Here is a 23,021-nt window from a genome sequence, read left to right on the forward strand (position 1 = left end):
CAATCAGCTGCAGAGATTAAAAGCTGAGTCAATTTATGGAAAGGCTTTGTCCGATCTAGGTAGAAATCCAGGGCCCTTCTTACGTCCAGAGCATGAAGGCACCGCTCTTCACTAGTCTCATGGAGCTTAGGGCAGAAAACTGGAAGGAAGATATCCTGGCCCATGTGGAAAGTAGACACCACCTTGGGAAGGAAGGCCAGGTGGGGCTGGAGCTGAACCTTGTCCTCATCGAAGACCGTGTATGGCGGTTGAGGTCAGGGCTCGGAGACTTGCCTCACCGATGTCACTGCCACCAGGAAAGCTACCTTCCATGGCAGGTGAGACAGGAAGCACGAAGCCAAAGGCTCAAAGGGCAGACCTGTGAGCGAGGACAGAACCAAGTTGAGATCCCACTGAGGGGCCGGGGACCAAACTTGAGGAAAAAGTCTCTCGGGGCCTCTAAGGAACCTGACTGTCACGTCATGGAAGTACACCATCTGCCACTGGATTGGTGGATAAAAGGTGGAAAAGGCCGCCACGTACACCTTGATAGAGGAGTGCACCAGTCTCTGGTTTCTCAAATGAAGCAGGTAGTCTAAGATCAACTGCACCGAAGAATGCAAAGGGGAGATGCCCCGTTCAGCCGCCCAGCGGGAGAACCTGGTCCACTTTGCCAGGTAGGTCTGCCTAGTCGAAGGCTTTCTACTCTTGAGGAGGACCTTCTGGGGCCGGGGACGGATTGCTGGGAAACTTGATAACGTCCCAAACCGGTGCTGGCAAGGCCACACTGGGGCAAGCATGATAACCTGAGCCTTGTCTCTCTTGATTTTTGCTAGGACTTTGATGAGTGGAATTGGAGGGAATGCGTACATCAGGCTTCCTGCCCATGCCAGGAGGAAGGCATCGGAGAGGAAGCCCTTGCCCAGACCCTGTCTGGAGCAAAACTTGTGAAACCTCCTGTTCTGCCTGGTGGCAAACGAATACACTTGGGGAGTTCCCCACCTCTGGAAGATCGTGCCAGCTACCTCCGGGTGGAGCAACCACTTGTGGTGAGAGGAGAAGTCCCTGCTTAGGTGATCTGCTAGCGTGTTCCTGGCCCCCAGAAGGTGACACGCTTCTAGATGGATTCCGTGGTCAATGCAGAAGTCCCAGAGATGGAGTGCCTCTTGGCAGAGGGCCAAGGATCGCACACCGCCTTGCCTGTTGATGTAGAACATCAAGGCTGTGTCGTCCGTCAAGACTAATCACTCTGCCCGACAAGTGAGGTAGGAAGACCACGCACCGCTCTGAGCTTTTTGACATTGATGTGTAGCGTCGACTCCTCTGGGGACCACATACTTTGGGTCTGGAGGGTGCAGAGGTGCACCCCCCCATCCGAGGCATCTGAAATCAACTCAGCTAATGAGGAGTGCTGACAAAGGGAACTTCTTCTAGGACTTACCTGGGATCAGTCCACCATCACAGTGAGGTAAGTATCGTCGCAGGGATGGTAACGACCTTTTCCAGGTGGTCCCTGGACTAGGAGAAGACCATCACCAGCCACTGCTGCAGGGGTCACATCCGGAGCTTGGCGTGGCACACCACATATGTGCATGCTGCCACGTGACCTAGGAGGTGCAGGCAAACCCTGGCTGTAGTCAGGGGAAATGCAGAGACTTCCATGATGAGGTCCAGCAATGCCCTGAATCTCTCCAATGGCAGGAACACTATGGCAGAGGATGAGTTGAGGACTGCTCCGATGAACTCTATCCTCTGTACCAGAACTAATGGTAAATGACAAAAAAAAAAAAAATCTACAACAGGCCGAGGCGATGACAAGTGGCTAATAGCATCGTGACATGCCTTTGGACCTGGAGCTGCCTTGGACCAGCCAGTCATCGATGGAAGGGTAGAGCTGGACACCCCAACATCTGAGGTAAGCTGCCACTACCGACATGCACTTGGGTAAATACCTCCCAAATGGGAGTACCATGAACTGATAGCGGTTGGGACCTACCATAAACCAGAGGAAGTGTCTGTGTCCCTCGAAAATGGCGATGTGGAAGTATGCACTTTTCAGATCGAGGGCAGCATACCAGTCTCCTGGATCCAGGGAGGGGATGACGGATGCCAGGGAGACCATATGGAACCTCAGCTTCATTAGGAAGCGGTTCAAGTCTCGCAGGTCCAGGATATGCCGCAGACTGCCCTTGGCCTTTGGGATTAAAAAGTAATGTGACTAGAACCCCTTGTACTTGTACTCCGGAGGAACGACCTCCACTGCACCTAGCTGCAGTAACCCCTTGTGAGAAGGGTACCTGAAGAGGGACGGGGAGGTGGGGTGGGAAGGAGGGGTAGAAAACAACTGAAGAGTGTAACCCCACACCACCGTATTGAGGACCCATTGGTCTGATGTTATAGATGCCCATGCAGGGAGCAAAGGAGAAAGCCGGTTGGTTAAAATAGGGGAGGGAGGATTCTGGGAACAGTCCCGTATGTTGCCTTTGGGCATACTCTCAAAACGAGCGCTTGCCCGCCTGCTTATTGTGGGTCAAGATTGATTGAGAAGCCTGTGAAGGCTGTTGGCTAGTACGCCACTGGTAGCCTCTGGATTTCTTATGGGGAGGCTCCTGGCAAGGGTGGCTCCCCTGGCCCAGAGGCTGCTGTGGCTTGAACTGCTTGTGGGCAGGGCTGGGAACATACAGGCCCAGCATTTTAAGTGTTGTACGGGAGTCCTTTAGGCCATGGAGCTTATTGTCCATCTGTTCTGCAAACAGGGCTTGCCCATCAAAGGGAAGGTCCTGCATTGACTGCTGAGCCTCCATGGACAAACCAGAAAGGAGCAGCCAAGATGCCTGGTGCATGGCGATGGCTGTGGTTTGGACAGCAGTGTCCGCCACATCCAATGCCACCTGGAGTGTCGCCCTGGCCACAATTATGCCCTCCTCCATAATTGCTCTGAACTCCTTCCTAGAAGCCTCAGGAAGAGAGCCCTCGAACTTGGCCATGGCTTGCCACATGTTAAAGTCACAGCATCTCAGGAGGGCTTGATGGTTGGCCACCCTCAACTGGAGACTATAGAACAAATAAACCTTACACCCAAACAAGTCTAGTCTATTGGGAGTCTTTGTTCTTAGGGGTAGACCCGGGTTCACCCTGTGGTTAGCTGCTTCTAATCACTAGGGAGTTAGGAGTAGGGTGGGTGTACAGGTACTTGTGGCCTTTGGATGGCACAAAGTACTTGTGCTCCACCCCATTGGAGATGGGTGGCAGGGAGGAGAAAGTTTACCACAGGGCATCAGTGATTTTAGAGACCTCTTCATGAAGGGGCAAAGTCACCCTGCCCAGTGCTGTGGAGCAGAGCACATCAAAGAGAGTCTGAAGGCTCCTCTACCTGAAGATCCAGGTTGGCAGTGACCCTCTTCAGTAGTTCCTGGTGCGCTTTAACATCATCTAGAGGAACTGGGGGAGGGGGCTCCGTTATAGCCTTGTCTGGCAATAAAAAGGAAGATGCTGGTGCTGTAGGGTTCTCCATAACCATTGGTGGCCCAGCGGCTTACTCCCTCTTGGACCTACGGGGTCCTTGCGTGCGAGTCTTTGTGCACAGGTGGAAGACAGGACAGCTGGTCTCTCTGAGGTTCCAGACACTGACCGGGTGGCCTTGAAGGGCTGGGTGAACTCCCAAAGGTTCCATGGGTACCACGGCGCCGGCCACTGTGCCTGAGGCCATGGGGCCGATTTCAGTGCCAACAGCGTAGCTTGTCCTGGAGCTTGTCCTGCCGTCAGGGAACCTCGCTCTGAACCAGGGCTGGATCCTGAGCGGTTGCTCCCAGGACAGAGTGGAACGGTGGCTCTGTCCTGACTGGTGCCAGTCATTCCTCCTAGAGTTTGATTTGGAGCAGGGTCTTAGGGACTGGTGGTGCTTGATGCATCTGCACCAGCTTGGAGCCAGTGATCTATGTCTTGCACTTGACTAATCTTACCAGGATGAGGAGTGGGACCTGGAGTCACAATGGGCCTGGTGCCGGGAAGTGCCCGCACACAGTGATGACCTTCTAGGGAATCAATGATGGTCCGAGGAATGGTAATGTCGATCTCTCAACGGGTCCCTGGAGCGGAACCGTGGCCTCGGAGATACCGGGTGCTGGGACCAGTACTCCTGCCGGGGTGGGGGTGGGGGGAGGAAAGGAGAGAAGAGATAGCCAGCGAGCTGCCTCTTGCGCCTCTCTGCTCATGCACAAGGTCTGGGGACCAAATGTGGCTGCACCGCGTCTGCCTTTTGCGGTCAGAGGTGTGGCGGCTACGGGAGGGCGAGCACTGGCGAGACATCCCCCACAAGAGGGAATGGTGCGGCTGAGGTGGGGACTGAAGCAGTCTGAACGCGAGTTTACCCTGTGACTGGGGAACAGCAGGATCCAGTGTGGGCAGCACCAGGAGGGACGTGATCTCCTTTGCTGCCTACAGGGCTTCTTGCATGGACGGTACCTGGACCTGACGGAAGCCTCTGTCGCTATCCAGGGTAGCTGGCAGGGAGCAAGCTGGGCTCCACCGCTCCACCAGAGCTTGTGCCTGAGATCCCGATGGGGGCGAAGAGTTGCCAGGCATGGGATCTTGCTCACACCCAGTCTTATCCTTCCCCTTGTGGGAGGTTGGAGACCTACCTAGCACTGTCTTCTTGGGCTTCTTGGTCAGAGCCACAGATGGGGACCGGTGCCAACCAGTGGACGGTCCCTGTGGGGACCTGCATACTGAGATCATGGTGCTCGGTGCCCAGCACCAGAGCAACGCTCCGACTCGGCTGAGGGCTGACTCCATAAGGAGCACTCTTAAATGAATACTGCGCTCCTTCTTAGTCCTTGGCTTGAAGGCCTTGCACATTTTGCACTTTTCACTAATGTGCCCTTTGCCCAAGCAACTCAGACAACTGCTGTGTGGATCACTAATGGGCATGGGCCTCTTGCAGCAATCACAGGGCTTAAAGCCTGGGGCATGCCCCGTCCCGAGGCAAAGTCCCGTTCGGGACCTACGAAGTCCCTAACTATAGCTAAGGGATTTACAAACACTAACAGAAAACTATATACACTAGAATACACGAATTAACTAGTTTGTATGAACAAGCAGCAACAGCAGTAGCTAAAGCAGCAACAGTTCCAGCACTGTCACTGGCAGCAAGAAGGAACTGAGGGTGGGGGGAGCTAGCGGTGCCATATATACTGCGGCATGTGCGCGCCACTCCAGGGGGTGCCAGCGCTGGTCCCCTATGGATACTGCTGAGGGAAAAACTTCTGGCACCAGTGCATGTGGGGAGGACACGCACCTAAGCTGAATGGACATGAGCAAGCACTCAAACTCAGAACTCACTGATCATTAATACAATTGTGTGGGCGCATGTATGGGTTGTAGTAGGAAGAGAGCCTGAGACATAAGCCCTTGTATCAGAGGCCTGGTATAAGGCAGGACCTGCTCACAGAATCTGGCAAGAACAGGGCTGATATTGCAGAAATACACATTCCTAAGAAGTGCTAAGCACAGAGTACTCATGAAAACCCATCCTGATATCAAGTGGCACCAGAACATCCCAATATCGAGGATGGTACAAAAACATTCCCCAAGGATAACAGGAACACACTGACCCCTCCTGAAAGATAAGGTCAGGATGACAGTACGTAATAGAGATGTTTTGATCAAAGCAACATGTATAAGGTAATACAGGGATCTCAAACTCAAATCACCATGAGGGCCACATGAGGACTCGTACATTGGCCCGAGGGCCGCATCACTGAAACCTTTTCATACAATGATACAAAAGTATAGTCAAAAATGAAGAGTAATATAGTATGCTATTAAAAGTTAATGTATTAACTTTTTAAAAACTGTAATGCTAAAAGTCAGTGCCAATTTTGACAATCATTTCATTTTTGGCCACTTAGTTGGCAGCGTTTTGCATCAACCAGAGCATCAATATTCAGTTTGATATCCTAAGATGAAACCAATCTCAGTGTTGCTTTCAAATGTTCATCAGTGAGCCTTGACCTTAATCTTCATGGAAGAGGAAACAAAACTGTTCATATATATATGTACTTCCAAACATTGCCATTACCCTTGCGGAAGCAGAGAATAACATGGAAAATCTTTCTTGTGAAAGAAACTGGTAGAATTCTGGAATTCCAACATCTGTACACTTCTGCTTCAAAATGCTTTATCACACTGAAGCTCCAGTAACTCCATCTGTATTTCCTCTGCAACATTGACAATTTTCCACACCATTTGCTGTGGACAAAAGTTGAAATCTTTAAACCACACATCAAACTGTTTGTGTAAGTTAGAAAGGATATCTGTATATTCTTTCAAGGATTTGGATTCAACTTTTCCTAAGGAATTCAGAGTTGAGAAATGGATCAAACTGCCAGCAGTCAGCTGTTTCCCGCATAAAGTAAGCTTGACTTTGAATGTCGTAACACTGTCGTACATCTGTGTTATAACCTGTTTTCTACCCTGAAGCTTCAAGTTCAGTGCATTCAGGTGATCAGTTACATCTGTTAGAAAAGCAAGGTTGCAGATAAAAGTGGAATCAGCAGGCTGAGGAACCTCCTTGTTTTTCATTTTCATGAAGGAATCAATCTCTTCTCTAAGTCCAAAAAAACACTTCAAAACATTTCCACGACTCAGCCCATCTAACTTGAGTGTGATACAGAAGTTCCCCATATTCACTGTCCCTACTTGCTAGAAAACTGTGATTCAGCCCTTGTGCACGTATAAAATTAATGGTTTTAACAACTACATCCATAACTCCATTTGTTGACTTTTACTACACAGGGCTTTTTGGTGCAAAATGCAATGTATACTGGTGAAGCCAATTGTTGGTATATTGAGGCTGTTCAGATTGGTCTTCAATAATCCAACCACATCAATGTTTTCAGAGCACATTGATGGCGCACCGTCCAAAGCCAAAGATACAAGTTTGTTCCATGGCAACTCAGCTTTTTCAATGCACTCTTCCAGACTTTAAATATGTCCCGTCCCACTGTGGTACCCTTCAGTGGCATTAAGTCTAGCAATTCTTCAGTTATATTCAAATTACAATCCACACCTCCTATGAACACTGCACACAGTGTAGTATCTGATACATCTGTACTCTTATCAAGAGCAACTGAAAATGCTTCGAAGACTTTTGCCATTTGAATCAATTGTTTTTGCACATTACCGGCCAAATCCATTATCCTGAAGGCAACTGTATTGGCAGACATGCTTATGCCTTCAAAAACTTTCTTCCTATCAGGACATAAAATTTCGCTGGCCCTCAAAAGACATTCTTTTATGAATGGGCCTTCTGTAAAAAGTCATAATGAATTAGCTATCATTTCGCTTATCACAAAATTTGCTCTTACTGAATCTTTGCTAGACTTGTTAATCTCTGAAAAGAAATTTCTTTGCTTGGCAAATGCTGCTTTAAGCTGCTGAACTTTTTCCTCTCCGATTTTTCAGGTGAATGCATCATGTTTTCATGGTGCATTGTGTTGTAGGGATTTCCCTACACCCCCCCCCTTTGGGGGTGTTTACCCACCGTGAATTTCCCCAACACCCCCCCCCCGCAGTTTTATGAACTAGTTACATGCAGTGTTGCCACTTTAGTGCTTGCTTGGAAATCTGAATTGAAATTGAAACATTAATACACAATTTAAAAGCATATTGTGACGGGGCAAGGCCAGATGGCTATAGAAAAGTAGTGGGAGATAGATATATTAGCTCCAGGCTAAACAAATCCCTGGTACCAGGTTAGGTGAAATGGAAGCTGCTCCAGGTCAATTAAGACACCTGGGGCCAATTAAGAACTTTCCAGAAGGCAGGGAGAATGCTAGGTTGATTGGGACACCTGAAGCCAATCAGGGGCTGGCTGAAATTAGTTAAAAGCCTCCCAGTGAGTCAGATGGGTGTGCACGTCAGGAGCTGTGGAAGGAAGTTGTGGAAGGAGAGGCTGAGTAGTACACACCATATCAGGCACAAGGAAGGAGGCCCTGAGGTAAGCGTGAAGTGGAGCTTGAGGAAGTGAGGGCTGCTGTGGGGAAAGTAGCCCAGGGAATTGTACATGTCATGTTTCTAAAAGGTCAGCTACCATAGCTGATACTATTAGGGTCCCTGGGCTGGAGCCCGGAGTAGAGGCTAGGCCTGGGCTCCCCCCCGCAACCTTTGCCCCCTGATTAATCACTGAGACTGGGAGACAACAGAGTCTGTGCAAGGAAGGATAACTTCTCCTCACCTCCCTTGCTGGCTTATGATAATGGCTCAGTAGACTGTGACCCTTGTCTCTAGAGAAAGAAGGGTTATGTGGGGGGTCACAGTGAGCTTCTGAGGCTAGCGAAATCTGCCAGGAAACGCGGGACCCACAGAGGCAAGGACAGAGCTTTGTCACAATATACAGTGTATGGTAAAATAAGTGTATCTGAAAAAGTACAATAGATTTGAAAAGTATAAACATAGACTAGCTTCCTTATGCAGCTGGTGTTTTTATGACCATATCAGTGCATTCATTTTGGTGATATTGGCCAACCTAATAATTTCAAATTATGATTTGTAAGCAAAGTCTAAATGCACTGTCCCTGACAGCTAGTGATGAGCTAGGGGGAAAGGCTTCAGGACCAGACTGTATTTACATTCACACCTAATCTACCTAGGTATCCAGCAAATAGAGCTGTGTTGCCCAAGTGATAGATTTTGGCTGGGGTTAGGTTACAAATCACTTGAATGCAGGGGGTAAAGAAATGTTGTTATTCTTATTGTATGAGTAAAGGGCAGGAGAACTGTACTTAGCCTCTCCTGATTGAGGGCATCCAGAGAGAGTGGGGACAGGTGTTTTACTTGATGGTCTGCCTGAGTCACAAGTACTATTTGACCTGCCCCTCTCCACTGTTTAAAGACAGAGCTGATTAGGCTCCATAGATAGTCTTTGTTCTGTTAAGTGACCATTACAGCTGAATGACAGGTTTCAGAGTAGCAGCCGTGTTAGTCTGTATCCGCAAAAAGGAAAGGAGGACTTGTGGTATAAGCTTTTGTGAGCTACAGCTCACTTCATCGGATGCATCCTTTGTAGTGAGCTGTAGCTCATGAAAGCTTATGCTCAAATAAATTTGTTAGTCTCTAAGGTGCCACAAGTCCTCCTTTTCTTCTTACTACAGCTGAAATCACTGATAATCAGGTTTAAGTGCTTAGACCCGCTGTGGGACAGTGTTTCTGTGGAAGAGACGGCCCAGTCTGCACTAGCAGCGAGGTTCCCGCACTGAGAGCTCAGCTGAAATCACTGAGAGCTGGGTGGAACCTCAAGAGACCAACTCGCAGAGGTCACAGTGGCAGTTGGCAGCAGAAGGTGATGGCACATGGCCATTGGTAACAAAAGCGATGAAGTGAATGGTGGCACAACGAACAACAGTGGACAGAGTGAACAGTGAGCAGCTGGAGGAAGGAGCAAGGTGCCTTCTTGCCCCCACCTGGGCAGTGCACTCATGTGAAAGCACCTCTGAACTTTGAGTCTCCATTGACCAAAGAGAACACCGGTGAGTGTTCATGAGGCTGTTAAGAATGCTAATACTTTCTATTTAGGCAAGAGATACCACACATTACAAACTGGAGGCCAATGTTAAGTGCATTGTCACTTGTTCATCCTGAAGTTGAACACTGGTTCCGAACAAGACCAGCAAATGCTCACTATCTTTCCGCAAGAAACTCAACTGACTGGCTAGACGCATGTGGTGCAAGAGTGAAAGACTCAACAGTTGAAAAAGTGAAGATCTCTCTCACCATATTCAAAAAATGTGCATATATGGCTGATGAATGTACCAATGCAAATGGTCATCAAGTATTACGTCATTGTGTACATTATCTTGATGTCAGTGGTAGGCCAGTACATGCATTTCTAGATTGGTTGCATCTGTGACAATCCACATCTTAGAAGAGTTACATGCTTGTCAATTTGGACCACAAACAAATGGCTGCTTGTACATTTGATGGAGCTGCAAACTTCTCTGGAAGACATGGTGGAGCATAAGCTTTGCTCAGAGAAGTGTAACCCTAGTCTCTCCTATACACACTGCAGAGGCCATCGTCTAGAATCATAGAATATCAGGGTTGGAACGGACCTCAGGAGATCATCTAGTCCAACCCCCTGCTCAAAAGCAGGACCCATCCCCAATTAAATCATCCCAGCCAGGGCTTTGTCAAGCCTGACCTTAAAAACTTCTAAGGAAGGAGATTCCACCACCTCCCTAGGCAACACATTCCAGTGTTTCACCACCCTCCTAGTGACAAAGTTTTTCCTAATATCCAACCTAAACCTCCCCCACTGCAACTTGAGACCATTACTCCTTGTCCTGTCCTCTTCCACCACTGAGAATAGTCTAGAACCATCCTCTCTGGAACTACCTCTCAGGTAGTTGAAAGCAGCTATCAAATCCCCCCTCATTCTTCTCTTCTGCAGGCTAAACAATCCCAGTTCCCTCAGCCTCTCCTCATAAGTCATGTGTTCCAGAACCCTAATCATTTCTGTTGCCCTTTGCTGGACTCTCTCCAATTTATCCACATCCTACTGGTAGTGTGGGGCCCAAAACTGGACACAGTACTCCAGATGAGGCCTCACCAATGTCCAATAGAGGGGAACGATCATGTCCCTCGAGCTGCTCGCTATGCCCCTACTTATACAGCCCAAAATGCCATTGGCCTTCTTGGCAACAAGGGCACACTGCTGACTCAGATCCAGCTTCTCATCCACTGTCACCCCTAGGTCCTTTTCCGCAGAACTGCTGCCTAGCCATTCGGTCCCTAGTCTGTAGCCATGCATTGGGTTCTTCCGTCCTAGGTGCAGGACCCTGCACTTATCCTTATTGAACCTCATCAGATTTCTTTTGGCCCAATCCTCCAATTTGTCTAGGTCCTTCTGTATCCTATCCCTCCCCTCCAGCGTATCTACCACTCCTCCCAGTTTAGTATCATCCGCAAATTTGCTGAGAGTGCAATCCACACCATCCTCCAGATCATTTATGAAGATATTGAACAAAACCGGCCCCAGGACCGACCCCTGGGGCACTCCACTTGACACCGGCTGCCAACTAGACATGGAGCCATTGATCACTACCCGTTGAGCCCGACAATCTAGCCAACTTTCAACCCACCTCATAGTGCATTCATCCAGCCCATACTTCTTTAACTTAATGGCAAGAATACTGTGGGAGACAGTGTCAAAAGCTTTGCTAAAGTCAAGAAACAATACATCCACTGCTTTCCCTTCATCCACAGAACCAGTAATCTCATCATAGAATGCGATTAGATTAGTCAGGCATGACCTTCCCTTGGTGAATCCATGCTGACCGTTCCTGATCACTTTCCTCTCATGCAAGTGCTTCAGGATTGATTCTTTGAGGACCTGCTCCATGATTTTTCCGGGGACTGAAGTGAGGCTCACTGGCCTGTAGTTCCCAGGATCCTCCTTCTTCTCTTTTCTAAAGATTGGTACTACATTAGCCTTTTTCCAGTCATCCGGGACTTCCCCCGTTCGCCACGAGTTTTCAAAGATAATGGCCAATGGCTCTGCAATCACAGCCACCAGTTCCTTTAGCACTCTCGGATGCAACTCGTCCGGCCCCATGGACTTGTGCACGTCCAGCTTTTCTAAATAGTCCCTAACCACTTCTTTCTCCACAGAGGGCTGGCCATCTATTCCCAATGTTGTGATGCCCAGCGCAGTAGTCTGGGAGCTGACCTTGTTAGTGAAGACAGAGGCAAAAAAAGCATTGAGTACATTAGCTTTTTCCACATCCTCTGTCACTAGGTTGCCTCCCTCATTCAGTAAGGGGCCCACACTTTCCTTGGCTTTCTTCTTGTTGCCAACATACCTGAAGAAACCCTTCTTGTTACTCTTGACATCTCTCGCTAGCTGCAGCTCCAGGTGCAATTTGGCCCTCCTAATTTCATTCCTACATGCCCGAGCAATATTTTTATACTCTTCCCTGGTCATATGTCCAAACTTCCACTTCTTGTAAGCTTCTTTTTTATGCTTAAGATCCGCTAGGATTTCACCGTTAAGCCAAGCTGGTCGCCTGCCATATTTACTATTCTTTCGACTCATCGGGATGGTTTGTCCCTGTAACCTCAACAGGGATTCCTTGAAATACATCCAGCTCTCCTGGACTCCTTTCCCCTTCATGTTAGTCCCCCAGGGGATCCTACCCATCCGTTCCTTGAGGGAGTCGAAGTCTGCTTTTCTGAAGTCCAGGGTCCGTATCCTGCTGCTTACCTTTCTTCCCTGTGTCAGGATCCTGAACTCAACCAACTCATGGTCACTGCCTCCCAGATTCCCATCCACTTTTGCTTCCCCTACTAATTCTTCCCGGTTTGTGAGCAGCAGGTCAAGAAAAGCTCCCAAGAAAAGCTTTCATGTTCTCTCCACAGGTATCGTTGCGGAGAGTGGACCAGATGATATGTCTGGGGCGAGAAAGCAGAAGGAGACTCCGCTGGTTGGAAGGCATGAGATGCTATGTCCTGAGGTTGGGGGTTCCACGACCACCACTCCCAAGAGGAGAAGGCGGGTGGTGGTGGTTGGGGACTCTCTCCTTCGGGGGACTGAGTCATCTATCTGCCGCCCTGACTGGGAAAACCGAGAAGTCTGCTGCTTGCCAGGGGCTAAGATTCGCGATATGACGGAGAGACTGCCGAGACTCATCAAGCCCTCGGATCGCTACCCCTTCCTGCTTCTCCACGTGGGCACCAATGATACTGCCAAGAATGACCTTGAGCGGATCACTGCGGACTATGTGGCTCTAGGAAGAAGGATAAAGGAGTTGGAGGCGCAAGTGGTGTTCTCGTCCATCCTCCCCGTAGAAGGAAAAGGCCTAGGTAGGGACCGTCGAATCGTGGAAGTCAATGAATGGCTACGCAGGTGGTGTCGGAGAGAAGGCTTTGGATTCTTTGACCATGGGATGGTGTTCCATGAAGGAGGAGTGCTGGGCAGAGACGGGCTCCATCTCACGAAGAGAGGGAAGAGCATCTTTGCCAGCAGGCTGGCTAACCTAGTGAGGAGGGCTTTAAACTAGGTTCACCGGGGGAAGGAGACCAAAGCCCTGAGGTAAGTGGGAAAGCGGGATACCGGGAGGAAGCACAGGCAGGAATGTCTGTGAGGGGAGGGCTCCTGCCTCATACTGGGAATGAGGGGCAATCAACAGGTTATCTCAAGTGCTTATATACAAATGCACAAATCCTTGGAAACAAGCAGGGAGAACTGGAGGTCCTGGTGATGTCAAGGAACTATGACGTGATCGGAATAACAGAGACTTGGTGGGATAACTCACATGACTGGAGTACTGTCATGGATGGTTATAAACTGTTCAGGAAGGACAGGCAGGGCAGAAAAGGTGGGGGAGTAGCACTGTATGTAAGGGAGCAGTATGACTGCTCAGAGCTCCGGTACGAAACTGCAGAAAAACCTGAGTATCTCTGGATTAAGTTTAGAAGTGTGTGCAACAAGAGTGATGTAGTGGTGGGAGTCTGCTATAGACCACCGGACCAGGGGGATGAGGCTTTCTTCCGGCATCTCATGGAAGCTACTAGATCGCATGCCCTGATCTACTCCCTCAGGGAATGGATGGCCAGGATCCCCTGGGGGACTAACTTGAAGGGGAAAGGAGTCCAGGAGAGCTGGCTGTATTTCAAGGAATCCCTGTTGAGGTTACAGGGACAAACCATCCCGATGAGTCGAAAGAATAGTAAATATGGCAGGCGACCAGCTTGGCTTAATGGTGAAATCCTAGCGGATCTTAAACATAAAAAAGAAGCTTACAAGAAGTGGAAGGTTGGACTTATGACCAGGGAAGAGTATAAAAATATTGCTCGGGCATGTAGGAATGATATCAGGAGGGCCAAATCGCACCTGGAGCTGCAGCTAGCCAGAGATGTCAAGAGTAACAAGAAGGGTTTCTTCAGGTATGTTGGCAACAAGAAGAAAGCCAAGGAAAGTGTGGGCCCCTTACTGAATGAGGGAGGCAACCTAGTGACAGAGGATGTGGAAAAAGCTAATGTACTCAATGCTTTTTTTGCCTCTGTTTTCACTAACAAGGTCAGCTCCCAGACTGCTGCGCTGGGCATCACAAAATGGGGAAGAGATGGCCAACCCTCTGTGGAGATAGAGGTGGTTAGGGACTATTTAGAAAAGCTGGACGTGCACAAGTCCATGGGGCCGGACGAGTTGCATCCGAGAGTGCTGAAGGAATTGGCGGCTGTGATTGCAGAGCCATTGGCCATTATCTTTGAAAACTCGTGGCGAACCGGGGAAGTCCCGGATGACTGGAAAAAGGCTAATGTAGTGCCAATCTTTAGAAAAGGGAAGAAGGAGGATCCTGGGAACTACAGGCCAGTCAGCCTCACCTCAGTCCCTGGAAAAATCATGGAGCAGGTCCTCAAAGAATCAATCCTGAAGCACTTGCATGAGAGGAAAGTGATCAGGAACAGCCAGCATGGATTCACCAAGGGAAGGTCATGCCTGACTAATCTAATTGCCTTTTATGATGAGATTACTGGTTCTGTGGATGAAGGGAAAGTAGTGGATGTATTGTTTCTTGACTTTAGCAAAGCTTTTGACATGGTCTCCCACAGTATTCTTGTCAGCAAGTTAAGGAAGTATGGGCTGGATGAATGCACTATAAGGTGGGTAGAAAGCTGGCTAGATTGTCGGGCTCAACGGGTAGTGATCAATGGCTCCATGTCTAGTTGGCAGCCGGTATCAAGTGGAGTACCCCAAGGGTCGGTCCTGGGGCCGGTTTTGTTCAATATCTTCATAAATGATCTGGAGGATGGTGTGGATTGCAGTCTCAGCAAATTTGCGGATGATACTAAACTGGGAGGAGTGGTAGATACGCTGGAGGGGAGGGATAGGATACAGAAGGACCTAGACAAATTGGAGGATTGGGCCAAAATAAATCTGATGAGGTTCAATAAGGATAAGTGCAGGGTCCTGCACTTAGGACGGAAGAACCCAATGCAGAGCTACAGACTAGGGACCTAATGGCTAGGCAGCAGTTCTGCAGAAAAGGACCTAGGGGTGACAGTGGACGAGAAGCTGGATATGAGTCAGCAGTGTGCCCTTGTTGCCAAGAAGGCCAATGGCATTTTGGGCTGTATAAGTATGGGCATAGCGAGCAGATCAAGGGACGTGATCGTTCCCCTCTATTCGACATTGGTGAGGCCTCATCTGGAGTACTGTGTCCAGCTTTGGGCCCCACACTACAAGAAGGATGTGGATAAATTGGAGAGAGTCCAGCGAAGGGCAACAAAAATGATTAGGGGTCTAGAACACATGAGTTGTGAGGAGAGGCTGAGGGAGCTGGGATTGTTTAGCCTGCAGAAGAGAAGAATGAGGGGGGATTTGATAGCTGCTTTCAACTACCTGAAAGGGGGTTCCAAAGAGGATGGCTCTAGACTGTTCTCAATGGTAGCAGATGACAGAACGAGGAGTAATGGTCTCAAGTTGCAGTGCGGGAGGTTTAGATTGGATATTAGGAAAAACTTTTTCACTAAGAGGGTGGTGAAACACTGGAATGCGTTACCTAGGGAGGTGGTAGAATCTCCTTCCTTAGAGGTTTTTAAGGTCAGGCTTGACAAAGCCCTGGCTGGGATGATTTAAGTGGGAATTGGTCCTGCTTCGAGCAGGGGGTTGGACTAGATGACCTTCTGGGGTCCCTTCCAACCCTGATATTCTATGATTCTATGATTCCCCCCCTAGTTGGCTCCTCTAGCACTTGCACCAGGAAATTGTCCCCTACGCAGGCCACGTGTTTGAGACCCCTGAGGTAATAAGTGATAACTAGCCACGTCAGGGGGCAGTAACCACAGTAACTATGTCAGAGGAGCAGTACTTACTTGCTTGTATCGTGGTATAAAGATGTATCTCAGAGGGAGTATCTTTGTCTGGCCTAGGGAGGAACGGAAAGTCCCGCCGTTCACTGAGCCGGTCCATTGTTATGGGCATTCATGGATTAGTGGCCCAGTAGAGTCTGCGGCATACTACTACAGTGCTTCGTTGACAAGAAACCTGGCCTGATGCCTTCGTCCCTTAACGGATCTTGTGGTCATTGGGTGGTTCCCTCGAGGTCTGCAGTGCCAGCTGTCTGTGCAAGGCTGGGGTGGCACACAGAGGGAACACACACACGGCCAAACATCTATCAACGTCTAACCACATGGGTGACATGCAAAATTACAAACGTGATGGAATTATGTTCTCAATTGTGTGCCAGGCAGAACTTAAAGTACCGACCCAAGACAAAGGAATGTGGTTCCACCTGCTTGCATGCATCTCCAAGGTAACTTGAGAGACACTAGAAATCCATTTACAGAAAAGGTAAACAAAGCCACCAGGCTACTAAGGGGAGGAGATAACCACTCAATATCACCGGAGGGAGGAACCAGCATGAAATCTTTGCCAGACCACATCATATCTCTTCCCTGCAGGAGAAAAGGGGGTATGCAGGCATACATTTTAGAAGAATACAAAAAGCTTTACTGAATTATAAAGAGATGGTCAGAGAACCCCTGAGTGATCCTTTTAGTTAGAGACATCGAAACCAAGCACTTTGAACTCTGTAAAGGATCAAAGCCACAGGAGTTGGTCAGCCCTTGCTGGAGAAGAGACTTGCTGAGAGACTCCTTTTTGACCAAATGACTCTAGTTTGTTAGATCAGGTTTTAGTCTTAAGAGGGTATATTTACGTTTGTTTCCCTGTCACCCTATCTTTATTATACTTGATATCACTTAAATCTATGCCTTTTTGATTAACAAACTTGCTTTACTTTTAATATAAACTAACACAGCGCTGTGATTGAAATAAAAGTGGTATATATATTAGGCAGGTATATATATTTAAGCACATGAAAAGATGGGAGTTGCCTTACCCAAGTGTGTGTGTGTGTGTGTGTGGAGGGGGGGGTGTCAGAGTTAACGGGGCCAATTCAATCAAGGTGGAAGTGGCCTATTCCCAACAGCTGACAAGAAGGGGTGAATATCAACAGAGGGAAATTACTTTTTGTAGCGACGCAGCCTCTCCCAGTCTTTATTCAGGCCTAATTTGATGGTGTCAAGTTTCCAAATTAATTCCAGTTCTGCAGTTTCCCGTTGAAGTCTGTTTTTGAAGTTTTTTTTGTTGAAGAATGGCCACTTTTAAATCTGTTATAGAATGTCCAGGGAGATTGAAGTGCTCTCCTACTGGTTTTTGAATGTTACAATTCTTGATGTTTGATTTGTATCCATTTATTCTTTTGCATAGAAACTGTCTGGTTTGGCCAATGTACATGGAAGAGGGGCACATGAGGGCATATACCACATTGGTAGATGTGCAGGTGAACTAGCCCCTGAGGGTGTGGCTGATGTGGTTAGGTCCTACAATGGTGTCCCTTGAATAGATATGCAGACAGAGTTGGCAACGGGGTTTGTTGCAAAGATTGGCTCCTGGGTTAGTATTTTTGTTGTGTGGTGTGTAGTTGCTGGTGAGTATTTGCTTCAGGATGGGGGCTGCCTGTAAGCGAGGACTGGCCTGTCTCCCAAGGTCTGTGAGACTGAGGGATCGTCCTTCAGGATAGGTTGTAGATCCTTGACGATGCGCTGGAGTCTGCGCTAGTTGGGGGCTGTAGGTGATTGCTAGTGGCATTCTGTTACTTTCTTTGTTGGGCCTGCCCTGTAGTAGGTGACTTCTGGGTACCCTTCTGGCTCTGTCAATCTGTTTCTTTACTTCCCCAGATGGGTATTGTAGTTTTAAGAACACTTGACAGAGATCCTGTAGGTGTTTGTCTCTGTCTGATGGATTGTAGAAAATGCGGTTGTATCTTAGGGCTTGGCTGTAGACAATGGATCATGTGATGTGGTCTGGATGAAAACTGGAGGCATGTAGGCAAGTATAGCAGTCAGTAGGTTTCGGTATAGGGTGGTGTTTATGTGACCATCGCTTATTTGCACTGTAGTGTCCAGGAAGTGGATCTCTTGGACTTCAATCTCCCTGGACACTCAACAACAGACTTAAAAGTCAAGGAATAACATGGCTACCCCTCTGAAACCTGTCTACAGGGGGACAGTGAAGGAGATGTTCAGGACTGGGGGTGGTGGTGTTGGGGTCACATTGCAAGGAGTAACCCAGGCTGGTGGAAGCCAGAGTGAGCTGTTGCACTGTAAGTATCCTGCTTGTACCAGGGCTCTGAGGCAAAGCAACACAGCAGACACCTAGGGTTACAGGGCAGGCAGTGACAACTCATCCCTGATGTGGGTGGAACTCCAAAGCACCACAATCGGTCATTGGAGACTGCACCAAAAGCAATCTCAGTGGACTGCCCCAAAACTTTCAATGAAACCTTCCCGTCGTCCCTCTCCCACCAGACTCTCCCCACTCACTAGAGCAACCATTCCCCAACCGCTTCCCCCTACAACTACCGCAGTGTTCCCCCAGTCCCCCATAACCTGGCTTGCCTACCCAATCCTGCCCAACCAACAGCAACACAGTTCCACTCCCTGTTAGGATATAGATATTCAGGCCTGTCTGTAAAGGCCTATACTCTAAGAATTTAGGTGTATTCTTATCACTTGGCTAGTGATAGAGGTATAAAAGAAAGAATCAAAACCACTGTCTGCCAGTGTAAGGGCCTTCTCTTATTGTGACAGTTTGTGGCCCTGTGCTTAGGCTCAGGCCTTTGGCTAAGCAGCAGAGGCAGCCATAAGCTGGGAAGCCAAGGGTCACATCCTCACATTCCAAACTAGTCACATTGAAATAAGGTGCTATTGGGCTGTTAGGCACTATCAGGACAGGATTGTATTCCTATCACCTCCAGAGAAAGGGAAGTGCCTAGAAAATGTAAAAGGAAACTTAGTTTGATAGCATCCTGTCTGGCAAGAACTCACTTATCAATAGCTGGGATGTGAAATCCTCACTTCTGTATTGTTTTGTCATTATAGTTCCCACTTTGCTGTTGTTTGTCTGTATAATCTCTGTCTGGTTCTGTGATTGTTCCTGTCTGCTGTATAATTAATTTTTCTGGGTGTAAACTAATTGAGGTGGTGGGATATAATTGGTTACATAATCATGTTACAATATGTTAGGATTGGTTAGTTAAATTTCAGGAAAATGATTGGTTAAGGTATAGCTAAGCAGAACTCAAGTTTTACTATATAATCTGTAGTCAATGAGGAAGTGACGGGGGTGTGGGTGGGGGTGGGCATGTGGGTGTGTGAGATGGGAACAGGGAATGGGGGTAAGAAAATTGGAATCATGTTTTGCTAAAGGGGGAAATGGGAACAGGGAATGGGAGTAAGGAAGTTGGGATCATGTTTGGCTAAGGGTAGGAATGGGAACAGGGACACAGGTGTAAGGCTCTGTGGTGTCAGAGCTGGGAAGGAGGATACTAAGGAAGGAAACTGGAATCATGCTTGCTGGAAGTTCACCCCAATAAACATCGAATTGTTTGCACCTTTGGACTTCGGGTATTGTTGCTCTCTGTTCATGCGAGAAGGACCAGGGAAGTAAGTGGGTGAAGGAATAAGCCCCCTAACACTCCCTTTTCCTCATTCCGAGTCTCTCATTCCCCCAGCCCATTCCATGGCCACTCCCCAGAAGCTCCAGTCCCAATCTCCCCTCTTCCTCACCCAACCCTCCTTAATTCTCCCTTACCTTCCTTCCACTACTCTCTCCCTCCCTGCACCAGCTCCCTATCATCGCCTCTCCCACTGCTCTCTGCCTGATCTCCTCCCAAGGATTCCTAAACAGGAACTTTGCATTGTCTCTTTCAACAGATGGGCCCATCTGACTGTCACAAGCTCAACACACTTGGGAAGTAATTATAGTAACGTGCCAGCTCTGCTATAGTTAAGGTTCAACATTTCTTTCTGTTTAGAGATCTACTATTCTAATTGCTCTAAACTCCACACGCCTACTCCAATTGCCTAGAATTATGTTCCTTATCATGAGGGAGAAGGGCAGAGTTAGTTATCCTCCAGCAAGGCCTACCTCAATTACAAACAGTGAACCAAAGGCTGGGAAACCAGAGCAGGTCTAGCCTTGGCAAAGTAACACACTAGGTATTGGCTGACCAAGTAAGCACATTCCTGACTGGAGAGGATGGTACAAGAACACCCAGAGTTCCCAAGTAACCACATAAACACATTCTTGAGAGATGGTGCAAGAACACACCAACCCCTTGTAAGATAAGGATGGGATGACAGGATAATGGATGGGGATGTTTTGTTCCAACTAGCAGATACCAGGTGTAGCGCTGATAACTAACCACGTCAGGAGTGTGATACGCAACTTGTTTCTATCAATGTATAAAAGTAGAAGTCATAGGAGGGGCACCTTTGGCCAGCCTAGGGGGCAATGTCCTGGTCCACTGACTGAGCTAGTACCATTGTTACAGGCTTACATAGGTTAGTGTTCCTGTAGCTCCTTCACCACTGAATCAAGCCTGTGGTCTTCTGAACAACATCGAGGTCTGCTGAATGAACATGCAGCACTGTCTGCTATTGCAGCTAACATTGGCGCTCCAAGAACAGTACTTGTGCTCCAGCAGCAACCACAAACAAATGTGGGGTTATTTGATCAAGAGGTTCCCGAGATACTCCCCCACCCCCAAAAGCAGCTTTTTACAAACTCACCATGCTCTTATAACATTTCCTTGCACCAACCTGGGGCTAAAACTGTGGTTCTCATTGTCCTCCAACTGATCTCAGGCACTTGGTCTTTATCTCAGCTAGCACTGCCTCTTTGGGCAAGCAGTACTGAAAAAGTTTAATAACTAGAGTTTGGAATTTCAGATAAGCAAGAGCCAAACTGTAGAGTTAAAGAGACTGAAATGCACATGGACACCAAGACTAAAGCTCTTTAAGAGCCAGAGTGTTTCCAACAATCAGCTATCATAGTAATTGTTTGGCTAGAGGCAGTATGCTGTTGCCACTGAAAATAAGCTACACCCATGCATTTGAGTATGAGCCCTACCAGAGACATCTTGCAGACAACATGTATTGTGCATCTTTCTTGGGTTCTGCCCTGATACGAACATTTCTGGGTTAAGAACAATATTTCAAAGTGCGCTAAAATCCACATGCCAAATTTGGCCTGGTCTGCATGTAAAAGATTTGCCAGCATGGTTCTGTTGGTTATGGGAGTGAAAAATCACATCCCCAGCCAACATAGCTATGGCAAAAAAAAAAGCTCTGTGTAGACACAGTTATAGTGGCAAAAAAGTCCATTAAAATAAATCAAGAAAATTAAAAACCCATAAACTACACGAATGCAGAGTTAAGGTTGTCCAGTGCTGTCTCATGCCCTCCCAGAACGTGGATGATGGCTAAACTTAAACCTCTGAAAACCAGGAAACGAAGAGTTAAAGTACGTCACCCCTGTAACACAACTTTAACTCTGCCCCTACCCCTAAGCCTAGAGCTTCAAGAGCCACTGAGAATAGTTCAGGAAGGGTGGTACAAATCTTAATAAACTACAAAGGGAAGTAGAGGACCCTCTGTCTCGAAGTCTTCAGGCCAAGACTGGCTGCCTTTCAGGAAGATCATTTAGTCAGACACAAGGTATTCAGCTCAATACCATAGTAACTGGATGAAATTCTATGGTCTGTGTTACACAGGAGGTCAGACTATATAACCTAATAAGGACCCTCTGTCCTTAAAGTCCATTAATCTACAATAGATACGAGAAAGGACTGAGAGAACGTCATTGTTTGTGTTGTGCTCCAGAGAGTTGAACACCAGCATTTATCTGTATGTACTCCAGCTGTGTGCACTGTGTCAGCTGTAGCTGTAATTAAATGAGGGATTAGCTGGAGCCCTTGGCAGAGCTGTGACTGTGATATGAAGAGAGGTGCATGTGAATCTTGACAGACAAGTTTGCTGAATATTGTAGGTTGTGTCAGTAAAGGCACACAAACTGTGTTCTTGCCATGGGGATTGTCAGCAGTCTGGTACCATACATGTTAACTGTCACCCAGGCTTAGTGAGGAATAAGTGAAGACAATGACTCAGAAGGAATCCTGAGTGCAAGGGCAAAGTGGTGGTAACTTTTTGCTAGTCTGAGATGCTTTGTGTGCAGTAGGCTCAGTGTTTAACTGTAGCCTGGGGTAGGTAGCTTCTGTCTGCTACAATGGAAATAAACCCAAGTTTTCCCTTAGCAAAGAGAAGATGTTAGACTTTGTGCTATCCTGTCATGTGCTCTGTTCCCAAAGTGTTCTGTAGTGGGGAGGGCAGAGCATTAGCATGTGTGTCACTGGCATGTCGGGCTGTTGCTGAAACAGGGCGGAGTTGAGGTTGCATTGTGGGGACGATGTGAACCTTAACTCTTCTTTTCCCCTTCTAATATCTGAGGGGACAGGAATCCTTACCCAGTGAGGTCACGTTCTCATAGTTCTCCTGCATGACGTCTCTGTGGAGGGCTCTCTGAGCAGGGTCCAGCAGAGACCACTCCTCCTTGGTGAAATACACAGCAACCTCCTCGAATGTCACCGACCCCTGAAAGAGCAAGAGCCCCCCACTCAGTACCTGCTGCCCCAGAGGCAGTCCTACTAGTTATGGGGGAGCAGGGCCAGGAAAATGGAAGCTCTGGGTGGTACAGACACCACAGTCCCCACCCCCAACCTGCTCAGAGAAGCCAGAAGGCATCAGAGTGAGGAGAGAAAGAGAGAGCCCCTCATCCCTCCCAGCACACAGAGGGGGTAGGATCTTCACATTCATCACATACCTACTAGCCATAGCATCAGGAGATGGATCCTGCTGGAGGCTCTAAGGACAGCCCTATGGTAAGAATCCCAACATCCTCCCCATTGGCAGCAGCTGGATATGGGGGATGGGGCATCTCCCCTTAGCCTCACTGGTGGGTGCTGACTTCATCTCTTTTAACAGCCTATGGCTGGTAGGTTCATGCTCCAGCACTGGAAATCTGGTAAGTTTTCCCAGCCCTGTCCAGGGGGTTGTTTCCTGTTTCACAAAAGAGGTAATTTCCACCCCTGGCCCCCATGGGTCTGTTTCTAGAATATAGGCCCAGGGTAAACTAGTCC

At 48.2% G+C, this 23,021-nt stretch overlaps 1 protein-coding gene across 9 annotated transcripts in view; it reads right to left on the reverse strand.

Annotated features, from left to right (window-relative positions):
- Window positions 1–23,021, reverse strand: part of LOC140914588 (zinc finger protein 2-like) — a 50,135-nt gene that overhangs the window by 17,196 nt on the left and 9,918 nt on the right. For 8 of the 9 annotated variants that reach the window (XR_012159905.1, XM_073352756.1, XM_073352754.1 and 5 more), the window contains one exon: window positions 22,350–22,476. Coding sequence is in view for 8 of the 9 variants with exons in the window: in XM_073352754.1 (XP_073208855.1) it covers window positions 22,350–22,476 (127 nt within the window). In the remaining variant the exon portion in view is untranslated. Of the gene's footprint in view, window positions 1–6,058; window positions 6,229–22,349; window positions 22,477–23,021 lie in introns of those variants that run through there. The other variant, XM_073352755.1, reaches the window with a different exon arrangement.

This window comes from Lepidochelys kempii, chromosome 7 (assembly GCF_965140265.1).
Source record: "Lepidochelys kempii isolate rLepKem1 chromosome 7, rLepKem1.hap2, whole genome shotgun sequence".
NCBI lineage: Eukaryota > Metazoa > Chordata > Testudines > Cheloniidae > Lepidochelys > Lepidochelys kempii.